Here is a 25,876-nt window from a genome sequence, read left to right on the forward strand (position 1 = left end):
AGGCCCCTGCCAGGGATGCCAGCACAAGGGCAGGAGGCAGGGGCAAGGCAGGGAGCAGGGGGCTGGAGGAGCCCACTCCCCTCCGAGGGGCGGCCCTTGGTACCATCCTGCTCCCCATCCCCAAAGCAGGGGCTCGGCAGCATCCCCACTGTGCCCCATCCCGCTCCCTGCACAGTGCTGTGGGGACACATGTGGGCTTCAGAGGGGCTGTCAGTAGCCAGAACGGGCTGGGGCACCAGCTCTGCCCCATCATCTCCCCACTGTTTGCAGGCACATGCCATGGGACAGCATCCAACGCCACAGCCAGCAGTGGGCCCTCCATTCCCCATGCCCAGAGAATGGTAGCTCTCATCAGGAGCCTGATATGGGGCAGGCAATGGCATGGGGACCCACAGGCCACATCCAGCTTATCCCTGCAAACAGAGGCCACTCAATGGGCAGAGCCCAGTGGGCACCCACAGTGCCCCATCCTCGGGACTGGGTGGTGTCTGCAACCACACTATGGGGACCCTCAGCCATCGGCATCACCAAGGAGCAACACACTGGTGGGGCAAGATTCAACCCTTTCCCCTCCCTCCAGCCAGCATGAGGCCACACCATAACACAAGCCCTGGTACCCACCTGGGCATCACAAGAGCCTGGGGCAGGGATCCCGTGGTCAAGCTCCCCAGCATGGAAGCAGCTCATGCCATCCCCATTGCACCCATCCAGACAGGTCCCATGGGAGCCAGTATCTTGTCAGCGGGCAGTAGGAAGGGGATGGAAACAGGAGCACGGAGTTGTCGCATTCCCCCAGGACCTCCCCACCATCTTCAGGCACAGGGGAAGCCACAAGGCCCATCCCGCAGCTCCTCTCACCGGCACTTGTCGCTGGCAGCAGTGCCGCCGACTCGCTGCCAGGATGAGCAAACCCGGCAGCAGCACAAGGGCAGTGGGAAGAGCCTCCTGCTGCTGGCTTGGCCAGGGATGCTCTGGCTCAGCAGAGCTGCTTGGCTGCTATAAGCTACAAGGGGACAACGCACTCAGGGTGCTCATCCTTGGCTCTTTGGGTCCTCTTTTCCCCCCAGGGCAGAACCAGCCCCAGGCGCCTGGGCAGCACGAAGCTGTGTGTTTGGGCACCTGCAAAGGGTGCAAAGGGGGGCACAGGGCAGAGCTCCCCCGAGCTGCTCTGGATCCGAGCCATGGCTGAAGCTTGGCCCCTGCTCCAGGGATGAGGTATTTGCAGAGGGCTGCGGTCATCCTTCCGGAGCAGCCGCAAAGGCGGGCAGGCGAGGCGGAGGGTGCACCAGGTCCACAGCCTGCTGCCCATTGCTGCCAGGAGGGAGAGGAGCTGCTCCAGCACCAGGGGCGACAAACGGCACCAGCACCTCTGCCACCTACCAGCCCACAGTGCCAGGCAGTGGAAGAGCAGCCCAGACCCTCGAGGCTCTGGTGCTGATGGGACCCCGCAGCCCGGGGCTGTTCCCCCCCGGGGCATCAACCAGGTGCCCCCAGGACATTCTCTCAGGTTTCCAGACTCCTCCAGTGGTGACCTTTGGCAAGACCAGAGGTGTCACCGCAGTGACGCACAGCCACAGCACTGTGCCACAGCATGCAATGGCAACAAGTCCCTTGTCCCACAGAGGGCAACCAGCACATCTATTGCAGGGTCCCATGGGGTCTGGAGAGCCCTCCATGGCTGGAGGGTATGTTGAGCCTTGGTGGGGCTCAGCACGGCCTTCCTGAAGGGCAGGAGCAGAGTGAGGAAGCAGAGGGGGACACAATACACATAGAAAGGCAGCAGCAGCAGCACTCTGCTTGTGCCGTACCCTGCTCCCTGCTGTCCCCGCTCCCCAGAGGTACCACTGGCTGCTGGCACCAGCACCAGGCAGGAGCAACCTCCAGTTTCTATAGGAACCAGATCAAACCTTGAAAGAGCCGCTCTGTACTTGACGGTGGTGGTGGGGAGCTCACAGCCCATCCTGCAGCTCTGCACTGTCCTCACACGGAGAGACCACGTCCATCGTCCTGCTGGCACAGACACCTGCAGTCACAGCACCAAGGGCAGGAGCCGGGAGAGGGGGAAAAATGCCACTGAAAAATAAAGACAGTCGCTGAGGCTGCAGCCGTCGATCAGTTGTGGGCACGGGGCCACCCTGCTGGGAACCCCCACCACAGCTCCTGGAGGTAAATCCTGTGCTGGTGGCAACAGGGACAAGACTTCAGCACAGCTCACATCACCCAGGGATGGGTGCACCAAGGGATGTGGGCATCCAGAGGAGAAAGTGCAGTGAGGAGAAGCTTACAGGCAGTAGATGCCCAGCAGCTCCCAATTTTCCATGTGGAACTGATCTCCATAAGAACCCACTGCTAGCCCAGGCAGGAAGCAGGGAGCAGGGCAGGGAGCACAGCAGGAGCTGGCACAAAGGAGGCTCTGTGGCCACCAGATGCGCACTGGCCACAGGCCGCTGCACAGCCCCTCCATTCATCCCATGTTCCCTATGTGACATCTCCCTCCCCGCAGGCTGGCACCCCCCAGGGTCACTGCCAGCGTGTGGCACTTACATGCACCCAAACCGCACCCCCAAGTCGCTGGCATGCTCCAGGGCTGGGCACCCAGACCCACGGCACTGAGCACAGCTGCTGACTACCCCGCAGGGAAACACCTTGAAGTTGGTAGGAGCTGACAGCAGAAGAGTGCCCAGCAATGCCCCTGCCACAGCATCCAAGTGCCAACATGAGACGTGTGTCCCAGGGGAGCGGTGGGGAGCTGTGCTCCAGGCACCTTTGGCTGCTCCCTGCAGCATCAGCCCTGTCCCCAGGCAGGAAGAGGGCAGGAGAGAAGGACAAGTTCTGTCTGCACAAGGTCCCTGCTAGACTAAGCCCTCCAAGCACTCCCAACGTCAGGCAGTTGCTATAGGAAGACGTTTGTGTCCCCCGAGACCAACAGCAGAAGAAGGGCCGCGTCCCATCGCCCTCAGCTGAGCCAGTGTGAGCCCAGAGCAGAGATGAAGCTCCGGGAGCTGGTTCAGGTCCATCAGTGATGGAGGCTGCCCTCTGCGGGCACGGGAGAGCAGAGCCGCCCGCACCAGCGGTGACAGTGACACTGCACGCGGGCCGGTGCTCGCAATGAACACATCCTGCGGCCACGGGGACAGCCCGGTAGTGCCGCGGGGACCCACAGCAAACACTGCGAGCCCAGCAGCCCTTAAACCAGCAGCGAGCAGAGCAGAGCGGAGCTCCCAGCCTGGAGCAGGGGCAGGCAGGCAGCACCGGGGCCAGGTCTGGACCATGCAGAACAGAGCGGCTGCTCTTTCCCTGTGCCCAAAGCCAGCCCTGCTTGCAGCAGGCAAGGTTTTAGTTCCTTACCTACTTCCCCCAGGTAAGGTGGGCTTGACTCTGCATGGCTCTGGCAATCCTGACCGCAGCAGTGGTGCTGCAGGCCATCCGCAGAGCCCTCCCCGGGATGGGGTCAGGACACAAAGGCTCTGTGGCACCGCACTCACTGCCTGGACCGCTCCAGAAGAGAGGCAGTGCAGGCAGGCACTCTCGGCTTTCCCCACTCTGGAAGGGCATGTCCTCTGAGCACACCACCCTCTGGAGCCTTCAGTCGTGCTGCTGTGAGCACACACTCACTGCAGGACAAGGAACTTCCACAGCAGCATAGGGCAGCGATGCTGAGAACACCTCGCCAGAACAGGACAGATGCCACTGACCCTGACTTGGTATTGCTCCATCCCGTACCCCACCAACCTGCCAGCTCCTGCTGCAAACCTGCATTACTAAACCAGCACCACTATTTCAAAGGGCTTGTTTATCCAACAAGCTCCTTGGGTGAAATATTCCCTGTTAGCAGCCGGCTTTGCTCAACAATTTGACTACAGGCTCTTTCAGGGGAGGCAGCATCACCCCCAGCACACTGCAGGCCGAGGGGGCCGAGAGCTGCCTCTCCCTGCTCGTGTCCCCCCCCAGCTCCACAGGGAATTGCAGCCGCCTGCCATGTAATGCATTTTGGGGCTGGTTTGAGCACAAACGCCATCTGCTGTGCATCTCCCGCAGGACACAACGGGTCCCGGCAGGGACGGGAAACCTTTGCAACCCCGGAACATGCAGCCCACCACAAGAAGACCACAGAGCCCTCCCTCCAGCCCCCTTACCATGAGGGGCTGTAATGCACAGGCAAGCGAAGGGTGGCGATACCAACTTCTAACAGAAGGGTTTGGGTGAGAAGTTCGGAGCTGAAGAGGGTCAGGACAGCCCAACCTCTCACCAGGCTTTTCCACCAGCCTCACCAGTGCGTGCTGGGCACAGAAACTGCACCACTCAGTGCTAACACTGTCCCCCTCATTTCACATCATCCCCCCAGGAGGATCAGCGACTGACCCAGTTCATTCCCAGAGCCCTCCTGCCCTGTACCAGAAGCTGGGGATGCAGAACCCCCTCTCCCATCCAGCACAGCCACCTGAGCCTCCTGCTCAGCACCTTCCCACAGGGTTGGGGAGCCCAGCAGGCATGGGCTGCATTTCACCTTCCTCAGCACAGCCCCAAGACCTTCCTACAATTAAATTCCACTGGAATCTGTACACAAAACTTCAGCAGCCTCCCTCCTTGAAGTTAAATGCATCCACTGGTCTTGTTGCAAGATCACAGCTCAGAAGTGGGATTTAACAAGACCTTCCTTCCCAACGCTGAGGAACCACAGTGATGCAGAAATCAGGAGGCTTTGGCACAGGCCATTTCTCTTACAGAACACAATTTATTTGGCATTTGGATGAAATGTTTCTCACAGCATCTTGAGAAGAAAAAAATAATTAGTGCCAACCCCAAGGAAAGAAGTCAAAACAAAAACCAGTGTCACAGGGACTGAATTATTATAGTATCAAATTTAAATCCTACATGGTATTTCACAGAATATCAAAATCTTTTATACACTGCCACAGTTAAGTCCAGTCACAAACCAACTACACAGGAAAAGCCTGCGAATGCAGTGTTGGCTAGCATTGTTTTCCAGGAGAAGGTAAAAAGCAGTGTCTCACTCTCTCACAGCCTCCCAGGCATCCTCCAGCCCGTGCACGGCCACACATGCAGCCTGCAGGCACAGCATCTCCGCTGGCATCGGCTCCAACCCGCTCCACGTTCAAGGTGCACAATACCGGCAAATTAAAGCTATGTCGTACCGTAGCAGGCAGGTAATGCAGGATGTTGTTAGGGAAATCACAGAATGGTTTGGGGCAGAAGGGACCTTAAAGATCATCTAATTCCAACACATCTTGGCCACCACTAAAAGCATCTATTCCAAAAAGAAACCCCCATTTTATTTGGAACCGGGGAACACCAGAAGCAAACTTTGATTCATCTCCTCTACACTCATCTGCTCCAATTTTAGGGTCCAGCTCCCATTTAATTCTTTAAATTAAGATTTCCCATGCAAGGGAAATTTAAAAGCAATTTCTGTACATTGCATGTTCCTTAGCCAGGGAGAACAAAGACATTTCAGCAACTGAAAAGAGAAGAGATGCACATTACAGGTTGTATGAGGCAACATTAAAACGCCAGTGCTTTGCCACCGAAAAGCCACATTTGAAAGAGAAAAGCATCTGTAAAACCAGCTTCAAATTCATTTAACATTATTAGATGGGAAAAGAACAGTAATAACTACTGGTCACAACAACATTTTCTTCCTAAGTGAATCTTGAGGTACATGTGGACAGGCCATCACCATGATATCTGTGGAAGCAGAACCTGCTCACTGAGAGGTTAAGCCTTCAGAAAAACATTTCCCACCTACTTCACTCTTCTTCTAGATCACTGACCTGCCATGAACGGGCACAGGAATAGTCTGAGGCTCAAAACTAGGCAAGACTGAACATTATGCAAACAAGTTCTTTGTACATCTGAATGACAGCTTTGATTTTCTAGCACAGAATGAAACCCACCGTCCTTCTATAACATTACAATAGTCTACAACTCATCTAGTAAAAAAATTAGAGGCTGCTGTGAGACTGTGTAACAGGTATCACTGAGAACACGGACAGAAGTGAATATCTAGGGCTGCTCTTGCTGGAACAGCAGAGATCTCAATATGGCACCACAGTACATCGTAAGGATGGGGAATGTGAAGAGCAGTTTTGTCCAAGGCCACAACGGGAGGTGCGAGCCCTGCGCAGAACTGAGAACTGTGGCTTAACACAACCACAGCTGAGCATATCCCATGGAAAATGCCCTTTCTGCTCACACGTGCTGCTGGGAATGACGTGGTAATGCCATCTCCCCCGCTGGTTCCCGAGGGACATCTGCGATGCATCAGTAGTTAAGAAGAAACATCCAGAGAAAGTGATCAGTGGTGGGGAAAAAAAACACCAATGCACAGAATAACTCCCAAAGATCTCATCTAATAGGGCAAGCAAAACGGGAAGGTCCTCCTTTGGCAAGCATCAGTCCTCTAATTGGTGCCCAGGACAAACTGCTTACCCAGGGCAAGGAAGGTCTGCTGAGGAGTCAACTGCTGTCAAGAAAACTTCTCTTCCCCAGTTGGTCCAGAAGTCTGAGTAGTTGCGATGTTTTCTGCTACAAAAGCTCTTACTCCAAGAGAAAACACCCAGTGTGAAAAAGCTAAATTAAAATGGGACAAAAAACCAAACCAAACCAATTTTATTGCCAAATTAGAAGCTCACCGAGGTAAATGAGCTTTACTTAGTGAGCTGCTCTGTTCAAGGCAAAATTTCCCTTGATTACAGTTAAGATGAAAGAGAATAGGGGAAAAGACAAACAATAGCAGCCTCCGTGCCAACATACAAGTGGGAAAGGCTCAGAAGCAATGGGGAAAATATCACACCAAGGCTTCTACAAAGAAGCCTCCATTTGGAATAGCTACAACCAGGAGCCACCGTCAAGTTGCCAGTTGTAACAGAGCTTATTTTCAAATAAAATTCATCACAGAATCAAAAGTAAAACAGAAAAACATCGAACAGATTCCTGCAGTGTTAGGAGGAGTGTGAGGTAAGGTATCTGTTCACCTCAGCCACAAAACACAGCTTCAGACACTAAACCAAGGCACAAGGCCTTTCGTTATTGCGCTAGGATACTACAAAGAACAAATATATTCCATCTGGCTTCAAAAGAAACGGAAAGTTTTCTGTTTCCCACTGCTAACAAAAGTATTTTTCAGGAACAGATTGTAGTAGCACAGACTTGGCATCCTACTTAAGTGTACACTATCACAGCCTGTCCTACAACAGAGTGCAGCCAGCTTGAGAGAAGTATTAACCCTAAGAGCCTAGTTTATATCCCAGTGCTTAGCTTCACCTAGCTGGACGCAGCACAAAGGTTACGATCTACAGTATGTATAGATATAGATATATCACCACCCAGAAACACACACACACACGCATTCGTACCTATAAAACTAAGGAAAAATCAGTACATACAATGTATAAAAAGTATGATTGTGCTCAAAAACGCACAAAACCCGCTTTATTTTCATACTTCAGAAATGATCAGCGATTTGTGTGCATGGTTCTGACTACTGCTATCCATCCACTTCATTAGACCAGGACTTGGACTCGGAAGAGGAGACAGTAAGAGATCCCACAGGGTGGATAACTGCTCCTCTCATTTCATACCACTGCTGTTAGAGCCAGTCAAAACGCGGGCAGTGGTACGGCTCCAGGCGGATGAGGCTTCCTAACAGTGCTTCCTCCCACTCGAGTGCCAGCAGTGCACCCCAGAACTGTGATTCACACTCTCTGATGGATTCAAGACCATTAGCAAGTGTCTGAATGTCAAGACATCAAGATATGAACTCAATAACTCAGTCTTCTGTGCAAAAGGAGTTGAATTGTCAAGACCAATCCCCACGTACAGTATTAGCCTATAGGCAAGAAACAGAATAGAAAGTAGCAGCATATTCAATGGGGAAAGAGTCATCTGCACTGGGAAACCAAAACAGTGGGTTAGGATTTGTCATACAAGTATGATTTCTCATCATTACTAGAAAAATAGATCACACACACCCCCATGCAGTGTTTTCTTCCTGTCCCTCTAGGCTTGTGCCCTTCATAAGGTAACAGACGAACACTCACAGGGGCATTCTCACAAATTCCTTACAATGCATCTCATCTGCTGACTGTTACAGTAAGTCAAGAAGCAGAGGCAAGAGGAGGATGGGGGGAAAGGATAAATTATTTGTGCACTGAAGTCCAAATTTAAACGTAAAACCACCTGTAAAGATTATTTTGCATTCATTATCAAAACCAACAGTGCTTGATTTTGGGTTTAGTGAGGGAGTGAATGAATCATTTTGCCATCTGTAAATTAAAGAGTTCGATCGAAGGGGAAATTTAAGATGACATATCTGACTGAAGCAAACTGCTTTTTAAAATCATTTAAGTGCACTAACCTCGTGATAATCCCTTGTGGGACCTGGATAAATGGTCTGGGGGACACATGGGAAATCCCTACAAGAGGGTTGGCAATTTATGGGGCCCTGATAAGGAACACATGTCCAATTAGAATTAAACATCATGTATAGCGCATGTTGACCACTGCTTTTCAATGCTATTTGTAGAACTGTAAAGAAGTGAAATGGAGGGAACACACATGCTAAACATAGCATGCAATAAGAAAAGCAAAAACAATGGCCTTTTAGCCAGCCCAGTCTTGTGCAACTGTTCAGGAGTTAAACTACAAATAAAAACACCTCACTCTTCCTTACAGGGTTATAGCAAACAGGGGCTTCATACAGTAAAGTCCAACTGCACCAAAATTAAGTGCTCCCCATCTCTTCCCTAAAGTACTGCCTAATATGTATGAGGATTCTACTGAAGGGACACAAGCATTACACAGACCCAGTTTTGTTTATGGTCCAGAAGTTTACCCAACAACATCAGATTTTGCAGCTACCAACAACAAATAATTGTGATTGCAAATCCTAGTTTTCTTAGTACCCACTTGTCACATATTGTGTAGATCATTCATCCTGCAGTCCCTATGGTGTTCTGAGACAGCAAGGCAGATCAAAACACGCAAATGTGTTATACTGTGTAACTCGTACTTGGTGGTATGTGTTTTAGCTCCTCAGTGTTCCCGCTTTGTAAAACAAGCCCCAGCCCCTTCCCTTGCAGTTCCGTCTTCTCTGCCTTTTCCAAGTATAGCACTGAAGCAAGAGAGAAAGCAATTGACTGAGCAGTGACTGCCCCCACCCGCCTTTTCCACTGCCTGTTTCCTGGGTCCAGTGGTATCCAGCCAAATCCAAGCAGCTTTTTTCTGATGTAGATTTTGTTTCCTCTCACGTTAAGAAAAAAACCCCAACAAAATAAAACCCCTACCCATATTTTTCACCTCCTTAGAAGTGAAAGGAATTCTCTGCACTCTTTTCCATAGCCAATGGAAGAAAAAGAGCAGTTATACAATCCATATTTACAGAACAAACTGATTAGTGAATGAATAACGACAGCCAAAAAACGAGAGGCACAATCCTAAACTAGAACATAAAAGCAGTGTTCAAAAAACAAAGTGGAGATTCCTTCTGAAGTTCAAACCACGGATTAGTGTTTGTCTGTGCAAACAGTTGCTAAAACTCTCTCTGACCGGTGATCAGCTTTTTTCTCCTCTATACAATGGTATTGAGAGAACAGTGGCTGTGACGGCTGCCTGTAAGAGTTTCTGCCGGAGTGTTTTCACTTAGCACTGTGTCAGGAGGGACAAGAAAGGTGCTGCTGTCAGCAGAGTCTTCCAGCTCCACTGGAGAAGGACCAACTGAGGGAGGAAGCGATCCCTCTGTAAGCTGTGGGGATGCATCACAGTTTCCTAGTGATGGAGGACTGCTTTGCACAGTCTGAGAAAGAACTCCATCTGCAAAAGACAAAAACCAAGCAGAATCAGAAAGTGAGGTATACCATTTCACATTCCCAAATAGGTTTACTATCTGTATTTCTAGAAGCTCTGAGTTTTTCCCAGTTTCACGTTAATGCACAAAGAGATGACACTGCAAAAGAGGAAAACTGTGTAGCAAAAATAAAACTTTGATATATAAATAAGATATTTGCACTAATCAGGCTCACTTATCTTGTGAGATATGCTGCTATAAAAATCCCAAATTGGAATGGTTTCTACAGTATGTGACTAGCACAGCTGCAAAACTGAAGAGTGCTGGGTGAATCATTAGAAAGTGGTATTTTTGGTCAATTTTTGGGGGGTGTGGGTGGGGGAAGTGGGGAAGAGACAAGACGCCGGATAGATTTTATTCAACATCTCTTGTACTTGACATTTTGTCTACTTTTTAATAGCAATCTCTGTAGACCTGTTTCCAGAAGACCAGAAAAGGTACCAGAATAAGGGAAACTAGGTAACCAGGTAACCCATCCAAGGTACGGCTTGAAAATAGGTAAGGTCTAACAGTTAAGCTATTTGTAGCAAGGATTCTATTTGAATTTAGGTGTTCCAAAGAACCTTTGAGAAAAAACAAGCTTAATAATAATTTTTTAACAAAAGACTTTCCCATTGCATTAACAGATTTTACCATTAAATATATTTTCTCATCACAATCATTAAACCACATGATTATAGCTAATAAATAAATAAATAAAACCTACCCTCTAGCCAAAATGAAAAAGAGATACAAAAGAGAAGCTACTGCCTGCATACCTGGAGCGGAACAAAGGATGCTGTCTGGATTGACAGAAGCCTCGTATGGAGGAGGTGGGTCATCTGGATGTTGAATATCTGGATACTTGTAAGCAGTGTAGGGTGGAGGTGGATCATGGAAATGAAATGCCCCACCTTCCCCATCATCTGAAAGATGCAGTGGAGTAAGGCCAGTTCCAAAACCATCAGGACCATAGTCAAAACCAGGCATCCTGCGGCCCAAGTTAAAATGGTGCACTATTTCAAGAGAAGAAACAGTAGTAAGTGGCTTTATCCCATGCTTTCTTCTTCAGTTTAAGGCAGATTTCAACACCTTTTTCCACTTTTTATAACCAAGACACTCATGTCTCCTGAAGACCTAAAAAAGTCTACATGCTCTATACAAGTCAACTCCCTGCTGGTTACACAATGATACCCAGGCCCACCTGAACCCAGCCTGTTTGTCCTGCATTACATCAGAACTTTAACCTAACCTCTCCAAACTAAGGTGACACATAAAAGACAGTTCACATTTGGATCACATAAAAAATACTTTTCCATTATATTCTGGAGTTCAAGTTTGACCAACTTACCAAGACACACGCATAGAGGCACAGTCAAGCAAGATCGCAACATTTCTCACCTTTATGTGTGTCAATCCGTCAGTAATAAGTGTGAGGCACAAGACAAGTGTTGATACACCTTTTTTCTTGGAACGTGCAGTGGTTCAGAGAACCAAAATTTGCACAAATCATGACCAGCCCAGGCAGCCATCACAGACCTACATCTGGGTACAACACTGACTAGAATCTACTACCAGATTTTCCCTGATGTTTTACACAGACTTTTATTTCTTTCCTTCTGCTCCCTTTATGCGGAGGCACATACACTGCTTCAGTCAGGACTTATTACAGATAGAGGCTACTTACAATTTGCTCCAATCAAAGACTCTATGCGCTCTCTCCGCCTCTGGCGTAGCCGGTGGACCATGAAAAGCAGCAGAGAGAGGATGAGGAAGGAGGAAATGCAGCTAACAATCAGACGCATTCCACCAGCCATTGAGTCGAACAAACTGTTGCCATCTGTTACAGAAAACACATACAAGAAGCCTGTTATACTTCTGTTCAGGACTCATTTTTCTTGATGTTCTTCTGTCAGTGATGGAGAGAGAAATGTAGAGTGGAGATTCATTAGGCTGGTTTAACACTTTTCAAAAATGGAAGAAAATTATGAATCATCAGGTGATTGATCTATTTATTGCAAGAAGATCTAAAGGTTTCTGAAAATATCTTGGCAAAAGGGACAAACTGTTGAAGGCTTCAGGTCTCTGGAAATGGGGAAAAGGAAAGGTTAGTGGCGTTTTGCACATGCATTTGTCTCCCTGACATAGCTGATGATGTTATACTAAAGGAAACATCAAGCCTGGAAGCTATGGGAAAGGCCTGAGAACTGGTGTTATCTGCCCACTATTTCTAAATGACTTCCAGACATCTTAACATTTCCAACAACAAAAATCTCTAAATAGTGTCATTGCCAAGACGTGGTCACCATGTCATTGGTATACTGGTTAGCACCATTAAATGACAGGACCTAAAAATACCTTAAAAAGGTGAATCAACATGACAATCATCTTTCAGAATCAGAAGAGATTAAGGTCAACAGGAATAAATTTTGTCCTAGATCACACAGAAAGCAAGTGGCAGAATATGAAACAGACCCAGGAGCTCAGAACTTCCGAGAGCTCTACACCATTGCTAACCAGATCCACATTTGAAGGCTGGTGTGAGCAAATTATTCCTGTTCTACCAGGGACAGACACGAAAGGTATTCATTTTTCACAATTCGACTGATCAGACTTGGTTATGATTAAGTAGCATGTACACATAGAGATACTCTACACAAAGAAAAATGACCTAAAAATGACTGTGCTGTGTTCTTCGCACCAGTTTCCCCACTACAGAGCTCTGAAGGAGAAACACATCCAGGTTCGGTGTGGATAAGAAGCAGATGAAGCACTGACTTGCTACAAATGCTAGTAACAGAAAAATTCACCAAATTTATACATTGTTAAAGTACACTGCTAATAGGCTGGTATTTATTATGGGAAGCATTCTTGGCAACAAGAAATTCACTTAATAGCACACAGAGCTCAAACATTACACCCTCTCAAATCTGGCTGCGCAGTACAAAAGCCTCTGTGCTGTCAAACCTTTTAGCAACTCATTACTGTCAGAGCTTAAACCAATGCAGTCACACACCTACCAACCAACACACCCTCCTGAACACACAGACCTGCTGTTGTTGCTCCTCCATTATAGGGCAACACTAACTTCATGAACATCATAAATTAGTGCTATTAGCTGCCTTAAATAAAGTGAATTAAGTAAAACATACACACAGGCAATGTTGTAGGCAGAAAGTCTTGGTTTCCACATATTCTCCTTAGGCCAGCTACAACTGCAATTCATGGACCTTCTGAGGCATCTTGGACCTCTATCACACTCCATTACACCGTGAAAGCTCCTAATGTTCAACCTGGATAAACTACTGTCAGGTCAAATTAGATTAAAACAAGGTAAAGACTCAGCTTGTACACAAGAGAAGTCATCAAAAAGATTTCCAACCCACATAAACACAAATAGATTGTTTCAGAAAGGCTGTTGTACACCCAATACAGTCATAATACCCTGTAACGGCATTAGCTGAGGCACTAGAAAAGTTTCTGCACTATCACCTCTTTTCAAAGTGTTTTATATATTTGATTATCTTTTCACAAATAGGAGTTGCAGGTCTGCCTAAACAAGAGCCACACAGAAAAAATGTTTTCTACCACATCCCTGGAGCAGCAGGAAAGATTTTCCCCTGCTATTTGTCTTCAAATAAATGATGAGAAGCATCTTTCCAGGGAGGATAGCTGTGATTGCTCAGCTTACTCCTACCACTGGAAAATTTCCCTACTATCAATCCTTAAGCAATATTTGCTATCTACTTGTAATCATTGCTCACCCACTCACACTGTGAGAACTGATTACCTGCCAACCCAACAGCAGGATTTATTATCCCCCAGTCTCTCCTTGGGTGATTAATTTACTTACTGTTGATTAGTAAACTGTTCTCTTTCCTTTGCAACAGAGCTTAGGGAAGATATATGTAAAAGCTGGACAAAGATAAATACATGCTGATTAAAGAAAGTAATTCATTAATTCTGTCATCTGGAACAGCCATTTATAAACACCCAGAAGGAAAACCGAAATGCTTCATTTAAAAATTTCAGTGTTTATCGCTAGCTGAAGTAACTTCATTATGAAGGAAGTTTGACAACTGCTTGATGATTCTTCAGCTCAGGCAAGAGTATAATGAAAGTCTCTTATTTAGCAAGAGTATAGAAAGAAGAGCTTAAGGATCAGGAAGGATGTGGTGAAATACACTCTTCAAATCAGTATTCATGAAATAGTTAAGACTTACAGCAATAAGCAAGGATTAAAGAACACAGCACAAGGTTATCCCAGGTCATCTCATCCTGTCTGCTGGATGATGCTTTGCTGATACTGTTCCTCAAGATATAAAAAAAAAAAGTGAAGACAAAGCCTTAAGTCTGCTGCTAAGAGTGGAAGGAAGACTCCTGTTTTTCCCCCACTCCTTCACCGACCAACCTCCAACACTAGCTACTTACATCTGTTAAAAGCTTAACCCTCAGAACAAATGTGAATGACAGCAAAGAGAAGCCAAACGCCTTTAATGATTAACTTCTGTAGTTAAGACAAATAAAAAAGACTGCAAATTTGGAAGCCAATAAGCACCCCTTTTTTTGCAACAGGCTGAAAGAGAAGCCTGTGATGGGAAGAGTGAGTTGACTTTCCATGTTTTCCATATGGGGTGCAGAATAGTTTCTTAGCGCACACACATAAAATTAGGCTCTCTTACAAATACGAGGAAATAACAGTGTTACAGAATGGCTGAGGTCGGAAAGGATGTGCTGAGGTCATCTAGTCCAAACCCCGCTCAACCAGCATCAGCTGGAGTAATTTGCCCAGGACAGAATCCAACCAGGCGCTAAATATCCCCCCAGACAGAGATTCCACAAGCAATGAGCTCCAGTGTTTGACCACTCTCACAGTAAATTCCAAGTAGGATACATTTCTTTTTACAAGTCTCTTTACAGAAAAACACCTCCCCAAAAAGAAATCTACATTCCCAAATGAAGACTGAAGAACAGCTCAGAGTCAACTGAAGACTTTATTGATCCAAAACAAGAATCTGCACCAAGATGCCAAATCCAATATGCGAAGTTGCACACCTGGATTATTATCGAACCTCTATATAATTTATAAACTCTGCTTCCTGTGTGATCCTGCATACGAACTTCCAGGCACATAAATCCTCATGTCCAGGGAAAGATGCTTGAATAGTGCTCAAGAGAAAAGTATTTTCTTTTCATGACAACTAAACACAATAAAGGAACCATGCAAAAAGTGCTACTAAAAATCCTGAGTGTAGTGTCAACTTCCATACAGAAAATAAGCTACTGCTTCTCCTACACAAGTAGCATCAAGGATGACTAATTATTTCTAACCATGGTCTGAAATGTTCCATTCCCCATGATTTAATATCTTTCCCCACAGGGAGTTTGTATCCAGCAATGTAGAGGCATGGAAAGGATGCATCATTTCAAACAATGTTATACCCAAAGATAACCAAGTTAAGCACTGAACTCATTTCTCTTGACAAAACTGTAGCAGTCAGCTCTTACCTGGGTCTAAGCATGTAAATTTGCAGCATTCCTTAGGGTCTTTTCGATACTGCTGACACCCCTGGGGCCGTTCACACAAAGCAGCCACACACATTTCAGGTTCACCGTTGTGACATGTGCAGCTCAAACAGGGATCATTCCCTTTTGGAGTGAAATAGTAGCCTTCATCAACAATGTTGTCTTTGATATCAACGCAAGTCTGGCCTAGAACAGAAACGCACATCAATATCCAAGTGCCTGTGAGCCTGCCAGACAGGAGTCCCGTTTATTCTGTTACATTAAGTGATTTGCAAACATCAGCAAACCATCAGTTAAAAGTCACACCTTCACATTAAAGCAACTTTGAAAAGAGATCTCCAAGGAGTGGGGAAGATAATGGATAATCTGGAGGCACAGAGGGATGACTTACTGCTCAAAATTGACACAGTGAGTTTCAAGTATTTAATGGAGTTAACACTCTTTCAGGGATGACCAAAAAGGTCCTCTTTTGATCATCATTTTGACAAAACACGTCTTTCAATATCAGATACCAAGATTTTACTACATCTCAAGTTAGACAAGGTAATATCCTGTCTTCCCATTTCTCAATATTTCAGGTGCAAAAGCAGATAAAGGGCTGAATTATCCTCTCTTGCCATTCTGCAATTCTTTTTACTGCTTTAAAGAAAAAGGAAACCAGAAAAACTTCAAGAACTGCAGCAGAAGTTCGACAACCTTTCTCCTTGAAAGAAGCACCATCAGTATCAGGTTAAATGCTACCTGAAAATACTGCAAATGGTATCAGGCCTTTTGGAGTAAAGAAATGCAAGATACAGAAGGAAAGCTGTATTTTTTCCACTTTAAGTCAGTAGCTCCACTTGCTTTTTTCACCCCCTGGTTCCAATCATTGGCTGAAAAGAATTTAATGGGATTTGCTATACGCAAAATGAAACCAGAAATAAACATTCCTCATTTTCATGTGATGATTTAAGAGTGATATTTCCTAATAAGGCACTTTTTGCTTGCTTTCTAACTTTTTTTCCTATTCTAACCTTTTCTCCCCCCAAGTATATTTTATTTTGGGGCAGATGCAGCTGCTCAACAGTAATCTTTTAGTGACAATCTGTACTGTGGCTGACAACCACACATTATAGTGTTCTTATTTATTTAAGCCAAGCGGAAATCTAACTCCTACACTCTTCTTGTTAATTCACTGGGCAAAAGGTAGAAAGGACAACTAATAAATGTCCCCATATTTGTTATATTTAAACAGACAACACAGTAAACACTAAATTCAAACCAACTTACTCCTTTTGCAAAGGAATGAAGATTTCTCGTAGCAGTTTTCAGCATACCAGCTGTGTAAACCATGGTGCCGAAGGGTAGGAAAATGGAAACACTGAAGCTGGGCACAAAGAACGTTTTCCTTTTCAGACATAGCCGTACCAAAGATAGGGTCAGGGGGTAAAAATACTTCTGAAGAGCCTAGAACGAGATGCATTAGTGTAAGCAGCCTGTGGGTATGCAAAGCTTTAGAAAGGCTCTGTAATGTCACTCATTTCATGCACACCAACTCTGCTACAAGGCTACTGTCCTCTAGCTTTAGCTTCCATTAGCAACATTCCTCCTTCCTCCGGGGGAAGGCAAAAGCGAGGAGGGAAGGGGTGACTCACAGAGAGAAGAGGCTGCTGTTTTCAAAGTACCGGGTAATTCTGTCATTCTGAACCAGCAGCAGTGATGTCCTAATATCCCTACAAGTGCTGTTTTCCAGAGTCCCATGGGGTTTGCCTACCAATAGTTATGCACCCTTCCAAACAACACAGTTTGGCCATGCTTTCAACTAGTGGAGTAATAATAACCTGTACCCATCTCGTACCTGACACCCCAAAGATGTGTGTACACCTCTTGTGCGCTGTTCCCCCACATCTTAGGCTGCTCAGTCAGAGTGCAGAGCAGTGCTACGCAGAGAACATGGCTCCAATGCTGCCTTTGCTGCTGCAGTGGTGGCATGGACTATGTGGTCCTTCCAACTCATGTAACTTAAGAGACCATTGTGATGGGTTGCAAACAGGGCAAGAGGTGTTCAGGGGATTATACAGCTTTTTAAATGTTATTTTTGACCAGTGACTTGCTTCACCATTAAATCTGCTGGTATGCAAAGTTGCAGAGATTAATGGGAGACCACGACAGCAATTATCAAAATTAGCCTATGCTTTCAGAAGTTACTTTCCAAACCTGTGTGCTTAAACATCGATTTTATCAGCTCCTGCGGTTAGCATATTACAGTCTTCTCACATTACGGTCCTTTCAAACACTTTTAGGTATGATGCTTATCTTTTTACAATGCAATTACGTTCTGCTATCAGTTTTTGAAGCCTTATCTTCCACATCTCCCAATACTGGATTAAAATTTCCAAGCTAGAAGAGCCTAAACCACTTTTCAAAGATAGCAGGAATTCAGAGAAAGTCTCACTACGAGTCTAAGAGTCTTAAGTAAAGTTTTTCAGAAGCTACTGAATGCTACTAGGTACAGCTATGTACTTTATTTCATGTAGTACTCCTTTATTAAATAGAAAGCTTGCAAACAAAACAATATATAGTATTGAGAAGGCTTAAATTTATATAATGCATCAAATTAAATAAAACTTGTTATAAAAGACAAGTACTATTTCTTCTGTCATTTATGCTTCCCTGGTAGAAAACACTGTCAGCAGATGGCAGTGCAGTCAACCTTCTGAACACCGAAGAAAGGTCCTTTAAAAGGAGAATGCCTTTTTTTTCCCCATATAAGCTTCCCAGGAGAAACCTACCTACATAAACAGTTCTGTCCAGACCAGAAATCCCTGTTATGAGAAAAAAGTTGGACTTCCCTCCCTTCCTTACCCCTGCTGTCCAAAGACATCTTCAGCTGCTTTGCTTTAAGGAACTAATGGAAATGCTCCTGCCTCCACAAGAAGCAGCAGTTTCCTCTGAATATTCAGTCAACTCTCTTCACTTTAATGATAAAAGCAGTATTTTTGGGCATGGCACCATGCAGGGTTCTATTACTTCTCATATGTCGAAGTATTTTTCAAGACCCAATCGTCCAGCAAAATTCTGTTCAAAATTACGTATCTGTACCTAATGGCCAGTTTTCCTTCCAGGTTTTCCATTACTGAAACTTGTATATGAGAAGAAAACTACTCAGATTAGTTTTCAAATGCTACAGTGGAATTCAAGTGCCAGTGCTTAAAAAAAAAACCCTTTCCATTATCTAAACCAGTACAGCATTTAGAGATTCAATTCTACACATAACAGCAACTGATAAAGAGCAGATTTAGACTGGATACTGCGAAGAAATCTTTCTTGTGAGGGTGCTGAGGCGCTGGCACAGGGTGCCCAGAGAAGCTGTGGCTGCCCTGTCCCTGGCAGTGTTCAAGGCCAGGTTGGATGGGGCTTGGGGCAACCTGCTCTAGTGGAAGGTGTCCCTGCCTATGGCAGGGGTTTGGAACTGAGAGAGCTTTAAGGTCTCTTTCAACCCAAACCGTTCTGTGATTCTATGATATGACAACTCTAACTAATCCCTCAACTGAATTAATTAAAAATAACAAACATAACTCAGCAGAGGGAGCTGCCTGTTTTGCAACTAAACAAATTCAGTGATGCCTGTCAGATTAATGCTCAGCTTTTCACATAAACTGGGATTTATTTTTGGTATTAGGTAAATTTTGTCTTGGTTTACATGAACTACCTGAAGTACTGTAAAGTGAAAAAAATCTGAATAATTCTCCAAAATTCAAGATTGGGTTTGGTTGGGATTTTCTTTTTTTACATAAAAGACTACCAATTTTTAAAAAGCTAAAACCTTGAGATATGTTACTTGCACTAGTCTGTGCAAATACTAGAATCGGGAATCAGCAATTGATCTAGACAAAGAACAAGGAACTACAGAGTAGCTTCCTTTTCTCAGCTTAATGAAGGGGAAAGCCCAAATAAACTGAAAAACAAGTTCTTTCCAAATGATACCAATGTGAAAACTATGAAACTTCTTAAACTCAAAAATAAGATGCTTATTAAGTAATACATTTTTTTGATACAGTAGAGCAAAGCAGCTCCTCTTCACTATTTCAACACTATCACTGAAAGAAGTTATATTGTTCTTGCAAATCATATTCATATTTGAGACTGTTTCCATGGGCCATTTAACCAAGTAATAACTGGGGAGGCCTACCTTTATAAGCTACTTCCCAGTGACCTTCTAGAGAGTGATTTCGATTGGTAATCACATACTGATATCCAACCCAGAACCTGAAAGAAATTGTGTGAGATTCTAAAGATAAAAGCCAAAAATCATACTAACAAGTTAAATTACACAGAATCTTCCAATGTCTTTATAGTTCAAAGCTAACTTTCAAAACATTGATGACTTTTTCCCTAGCATTTCAGCCCATACATTAGCAATATACAGAGATACAGCTGAAGAATAAAGGGAAATACTTGACGGCTTTCTGTTTACAAATGGTAGCTCACCGTGTCTTTTATTTCTACTCATAAGCACTCTATTTTGTTTTTATAGTAGCATTTCAGTATCTCAAACCCAAAAACCACAGAAAAGCACCCAGAAGTCAAATATTTTATAAGCATACACAACTAATGTTAAGACTATTCCAGATCAAGCCATCTAACTCTGAAGAGACAGAGATACAGCATTACTGAACCACTCCTGGTGATCTGCCACAGCAGCCCATGAGTAACAAAAAACCCACAGGCAAAAGAAAGGAACTGTTTGTGGTGAACTAACAGTATGAAATATCTAAAGCCACAACATTCTTACAATTCAAAATAGCTTTTTACTTCACTCTCATCTCAAACCTGCAGTCTTTCATAGGACTTAAAGGAAGCATGAATTCTGTTGAGTTTTAAATAATTACTTCTGCATGAGCCAGGGCAGCAATAAGTCATTGTAAAGTCAGTCTTCCCTGTTGCAGTTCAAGAACACTAGTACATTGCTGAGACAGCCTGAAGATAAAAAGACTGCTGAATTGTAGCCTATCTCTGAATGTTAATTTAAACATAAAATACAGATGGCCACTGCCAAACTACCAACCAGCACACTCATACGGGGTAGTAACCTGAAGTCAATTTTACCATTAGATTTTGTAAGCAAACTGAACTACCAGCATTCACATTGCACAGAAACCATTCTCATGTGATGTGAGATCTCTGACCTTTCCTTCTTACTCACCTACGCTGGTCCTTCCTTACAAATGTTTTTTCTTCCAAGTCCCACTCCTGTGCCAGGATAAACCTTAGCTCCTGGTCTGCAGTGAAGGTGGCGAGGGATCCATTCACCCGCTGACATGTCTGCACAGCATCCCAGTAATTCTCTCCATTTAAATACACTCTGTAACAGCTAGCTGTGCCCTCATAGTGGTGCCATCCTGTTGGGCACTTTCCTAGGAAACATGAAGAATAGAAGGGAAACCATTCCCCCCAAATTAGGACCTTCAAGATAATGCATCCTTATCAGTTTATGACAATGCAATGCATAATCACCTGGGTGTGTACACACAACGTACTGCATATACTTTATCTCACCAGGAAGAGATGCACGTATTACAGATCATAGAAGACATACTTTACTATGGCTTTTGATACAGGAAAATCGTTATGAATATATTTTAAAAGATGCAACTCCAAGTAATGTTTCATTGCACTGTGGCAGCCTTTAAAGCCTTTAATTAAGACTGATGATCTACTGTGGAAGATATTTCCCTGCACATCTTTGTAAAACCAATCAGTTCGATCAATCCAAGTCAAAACAAGCAGTAAGAAGCAGGAATCAAAAACCAGAGGTGGTCAACTTAATGACTGTCTTTCTATTAGGTGGTTAGCAATACATCCAACATGCTGTGAAGTTGTCAACCTACTTTTACAGACAGTCCCAGTAGTATTCACATAATCCTGCTCCCATAGTCAATAATTCAAGACAATGGGGGTTCTGGGGCAACTGTTGTTTGCTTCGGAAAAACATCACTGCAAACTGGATCTTTAGCAACAAGGTGACAGTGTGAACTGCTGTCTCTGCTTTCTTTCAGTTAACTCAACTGAGGGAATATCCAACAAAAGCCTTGAGACATTTCTGGATGAAACAGGCCCAGGGACTTTTGACAAGCATTCTTGGGGGTGCCGGGTAACCAACAGAGAGAAACACAGAGACAGGCACATGAAATTTAAGACAGGAAATTATATTTGCACCTGCATTTGCAGTGTTAATTTTGCACAACACTTAAGAACTTCAAATACACAAACTTTTTTATGTTTGTTACATGCATTCAGAGTTCCTGTTCTCAAGCCTTTTTATTCCCTTCAGAAACAGTGATCTTTATCATCAAATAGTGACATATAAACAGATTTGAAGCCCCTGAATTAAGTATCTTTCTTTACCCTTCATTTATACGGGATCATTTAAGATCTACTGTTCACATTACTAAGAAGGGACAGAATACAGCAGCATCACTAAGATGGTATATAGAATATACAGAATATACACAGAGTATACCAATATCTAATATGGACAACATATTTATATAAAGGAAATGTACAAAAACCTTAAAAAGCAGTGTATTTTAAGAAAATCTGGTCAAAAAGCTATGCAAGAGTAAAATCTATTAATTTCCCCTTAAAAAAAAAAAGTAGCCTAAATTGGTAAATTAATTAGCAGGAAGATGGCCCAGATTTCCCAGTCTGCAACTTACTGCTAAATCGGACAGGCTGTGCCACATTGACAGTGTGAAAGCGGGTTGTCTCTCCTCCTCTCCCTCGATTGTGCCTGGAGTCCACATTCTCCTTCCCATGGTAAGTTCGCTGGTCCCCTGTCAGTCCTGGGGACCAGAAGGCATTGTCAGTAATGGTGAAAGATGCAAGCAAAGGCAGATTTCATTTTATTAATATTTCCCTGGTTTTAATTCAAGACATACGTAATGCACGTAAACGAAGATGGCAAATCCCTGCTTGGCCATTTCACATGATACGCAACCAAAATACTTACAGTTGAAAAGAACCAACAAGCCATTACATGAGTCTTGCAGAGTAAGCAAAATGTTCTGGCAGATTCTCAACAGCCTGCAGTTATACACAGGACTTGACGCTCATCATCTCAATTGCTGTAGCAAACACATCATCCCCAGTGCATTTTATCTGTTCTTGTTTACAGAGCTACCTGCACTCTACCTGCTTCATTTTGCAGTTGTGTGTTCAAGGATATAAGACAACATTTCCAATACACTTTCCAACAGAAAGAACAAGGTTTTTTATTCAGTGTCAAGTTTCTAAAGGAAATGTTAGTTTGCTATTTCTGAAGCAAAACACATACACACCCTCACCTCAGCATCATGGGTTCTAACAAGTGCGCACAACAACTGGGTTCAATAACTTAGGAAGAACACAATGCATGACGTTATTCCAGAAAAAGGGCTGAGAGCTCCACATGCCTACCAGGAGTTCAGGTGGAGACACTGCAGGATGGGCTGTAGTCAGCAAAACTAGCAAGATCCTAAGAAAGCTGGCACAGTGGTGGGGAGAAACCTTTAAGAAAGATGGAGATGAGCACTGGGAAAGATTAACCTGGAAACAAGGGATTAACCTTACAAAGAGAAAAATGAAGAACCGAAGAATGTAAGCATTAGAAATATCTGCTAGTACATTATCTAATATTTCTAGATGTTATTAACGTAATACAGTTAACCAGCACAAAGAGCTATTGCAGACATCCATTTCTATATAAAGAGATCAGCTTATTTTCCTTTAAAGCTGATTAGCTCTATTTAGCCTAGCTAAACCAAATAAACCAGTCATGATCCCAAATAAAGAGGGGCTACACAGTCATCTTCAACAGGTTTAACTACATCCATTGGAAATATGTTCAAAACCATGTCAATAGAACTTTCTCGTTTCAGACTACGTTTAAAAAGCAAGAGGTCCACAGCAATTTCATGGTAATTTAAATCCAGAGCTGCAGACTGTTCACTGTATTACGTGGGGGGAAAGACCTCCAGGAGACCCACCATTAAACAGTGCACTCCTTGGAACAAATGTTAGCACAGATGAGCAAAAAGCATCACTAGCTAGAGCCTAGGAACAGCAGAGTAGCTTTGCATTCATCTGGCTCGAGCATACCGAGTTTGCCCTAGGTTAATGGGATAAGCAAGGGATATTTAATTATCACGTTATCCTAGGAATTACAAGTCTACAGAGATAGCCCATTAAGAAATGGCTGTGCATAATACACTCACGTGGCCTTACAGGAATAAAGCAGTAATTCTACTGTTCAGTATTAAAGTATGCTATTTATCACAGGCAAGAAGTTAGTGCCAAGAAATTCAGTTAGTCTACATTTCAAAGGACACAAGATGGTAAAATAATTTGACAGTGAAGATGGCTGATCATTTTTCATTATTTTAAAGACTAATCTAGTTTTAGAATTTGTTCTTAATCCTCATGGTTCAGCAGCAGTATTTACACTGTGATTCTCAGAGCAGTACTGACACTAAAAAAGAAAACCTTTAATTATAGCAAGACCTTAAAAATAACACTAACTAATAACACTTTATCAAAGATGAACTGAGATCAGCATGGAAAGCTCTATTTTCCCATGGCATTAAATGGTAACAACTAGACCCAAAGAACCAGTAAGAACCAAACACACAAAGAATTAGTTCCCTTTCAGAAGTGAGAGCAGATGCAACACCATATGGCTGACCCTCCATGGCTAAACAGAACGCCCACGAGGACTTAACAATCAACCTCCCCGGGGGAATAAAGCAGAAGTTCACAGGTTTTAACACGCAAGGTTAAGAAAGGGTTACTTGGGTTAGCATCTTAAAGTGACAGAATTTATGCCAGATGCTCTGAAAAATAGATACACAGATCGCACACAGAGCAAGTTCAATCGGTCCTCACCCAGGAAGCCGGACACCCATTCCTTCCTCAGCATCTGCCCATGTCAGCAGACTTGCTGAAACCAGGCAGGACTGAAGAGGCAGAAAGCAGCCACCACAAGTCACTTCTCCTTCAAGCACAACACTGTCAGCTGCTTAATAAACCAGTGCTCTTCAAATATTAAACTGCTTCTATTTGACCTGAATTTTCAGTCTCTGAGAAAAGCAACAATGACAAGTGTTTCCAGGGCAATAAAGAAAGAGATGCTAACAAGCCTCTAAGTTACCTGACTGCCATGAAAAGTCACTGCAGATCCTGGTGGCAAAGGAGTAATTGGACTGGTTTTCTATTGTACTTTTTCAGCACTCTGCAGAAAAGTTTTCCACATGCTCTGCTGTTCATGCTTCCTTCACAGAGGTATTTTTATCTTTAAAGATAAATTAATATTGCCACAGACAAAGCTTTCAGATAACAACCTAAGCCAGAAAATCACAACCTAACCACGCTTGAGTGTTTCAGAAAAGAAAAGCCATCTTTTTTTATTGCTTATGTGCATATTTAGTATTTTGAAAGCTATCAGATTTTGGGAGACCAGCTATTTTTCAAGCCCTTTATTCTTCTAGATACTATAACCAACAGCAATATTTTTACTAGCCAAGACAGAGTCCTCTTTCCTTTGACTTCGTACAATTATATCAGAAATTTGATTGTCAGCTGGTGGGGAAAAAGCAAAAATGGGTTCAGGGAAAAATTCACAGGGTGAAAATTTCTTTTTCCTCCCCTCAAATACTATAGCACAATGGACACAAGCATCCTCCAATCTGTTTCCACATGGATCAAGTCATGCTTCGTATTCACAGCAATTCTGTCGATGTACAGTTGCTATCTAGTTCACTCTAGCACGACTACAGTCTAAGTACAGTGCTATACATCCAGAAAGTTGCCCAGCACTGCTGATTCTGTGAGTATTTTCACTTGTTTTAAAGTTTAAGCTACTAATTCAGAATGGAAATTTGCCATGCTGGATGGCTCCTACTGAATTTTATATTGATAAACTTTTTCAGATCTGAATGAAAACAGTTCAACAATTATTTGGAACAAAAATTAAGAGATTGGAAGGGGAAAAGTGCTTGCTTACATTTCTAACTACCTTGTAGTTGTACAAGTGCTGTCACTGCAGCTTGCAAACCTCAGCCCACAGTCTCACAGAAAAAGCTTTGTGCCATGGTACAAGTTTTGCTGTTCCTGTTGGGAACATGGAAAAAACGGAAGGGGAAAAATGCAGTTAAGTCTGAAAGAAATATGAGCTTTGCCATTACTCATAGAGGGTGGAAGGAATTCAGTTAAGTTGTGCACACTCTGCCATGTACACCCATGGAGATTACCCTGCTGCATTTATCCACAGGATCTCGGCAACGCTTTCTTTGCACATGGTATCTCATTAAGGGAAGCCAAGCACACAAGCAGAGCAGAAAGCGCCTTTTTTGTCCCCCTCAGCACCTCCATCATTCAGACCAAGTAAAAGGAAGAAAAAAAAGAGCCAAGTAGTGCAAATGAAACGTGAGCCAAAGAGCTGAGACCACACAAAAGCAAGAGCTGGCACCAGCTGAGACGGGAACAGGCTAG

General features: G+C 44.1%; 2 protein-coding genes across 3 annotated transcripts in view; one reads left to right on the plus strand and one right to left on the minus strand.

The window, feature by feature from the left end:
• The window catches only part of LOC133221697 (pre-B lymphocyte protein 3-like), a 157,787-nt gene that overhangs the window by 37,155 nt on the left and 94,756 nt on the right, over nucleotides 1-25,876 (plus strand). The gene's annotated exons all lie outside the window — the stretch shown is intronic.
• Nucleotides 4,716-25,876, minus strand: part of DGCR2 (DiGeorge syndrome critical region gene 2) — a 48,906-nt gene continuing 27,745 nt past the window's right edge. For both annotated transcript variants that reach the window (XM_061370778.1, XM_061370779.1), the window contains 8 exons: nucleotides 22,069-22,194; nucleotides 20,556-20,766; nucleotides 19,542-19,618; nucleotides 16,640-16,816; nucleotides 15,353-15,556; nucleotides 11,532-11,684; nucleotides 10,624-10,860; nucleotides 4,716-9,831 (listed from right to left, as the gene is read on the minus strand). In XM_061370778.1, the coding sequence (XP_061226762.1) occupies nucleotides 9,590-9,831; nucleotides 10,624-10,860; nucleotides 11,532-11,684; nucleotides 15,353-15,556; nucleotides 16,640-16,816; nucleotides 19,542-19,618; nucleotides 20,556-20,766; nucleotides 22,069-22,194 (1,427 nt within the window). In that variant the 3' untranslated portion in view covers nucleotides 4,716-9,589. The remainder of the gene's footprint in view (nucleotides 9,832-10,623; nucleotides 10,861-11,531; nucleotides 11,685-15,352; nucleotides 15,557-16,639; nucleotides 16,817-19,541; nucleotides 19,619-20,555; nucleotides 20,767-22,068; nucleotides 22,195-25,876) is intronic.

This window comes from Neopsephotus bourkii, unplaced genomic scaffold, assembly GCF_033783945.1.
Source record: "Neopsephotus bourkii isolate Nb327-2 ecotype Australia unplaced genomic scaffold, CSIRO-AGI_Nbou_v1 NB_1542, whole genome shotgun sequence".
Lineage (NCBI taxonomy): Eukaryota > Metazoa > Chordata > Aves > Psittaciformes > Psittacidae > Neopsephotus > Neopsephotus bourkii.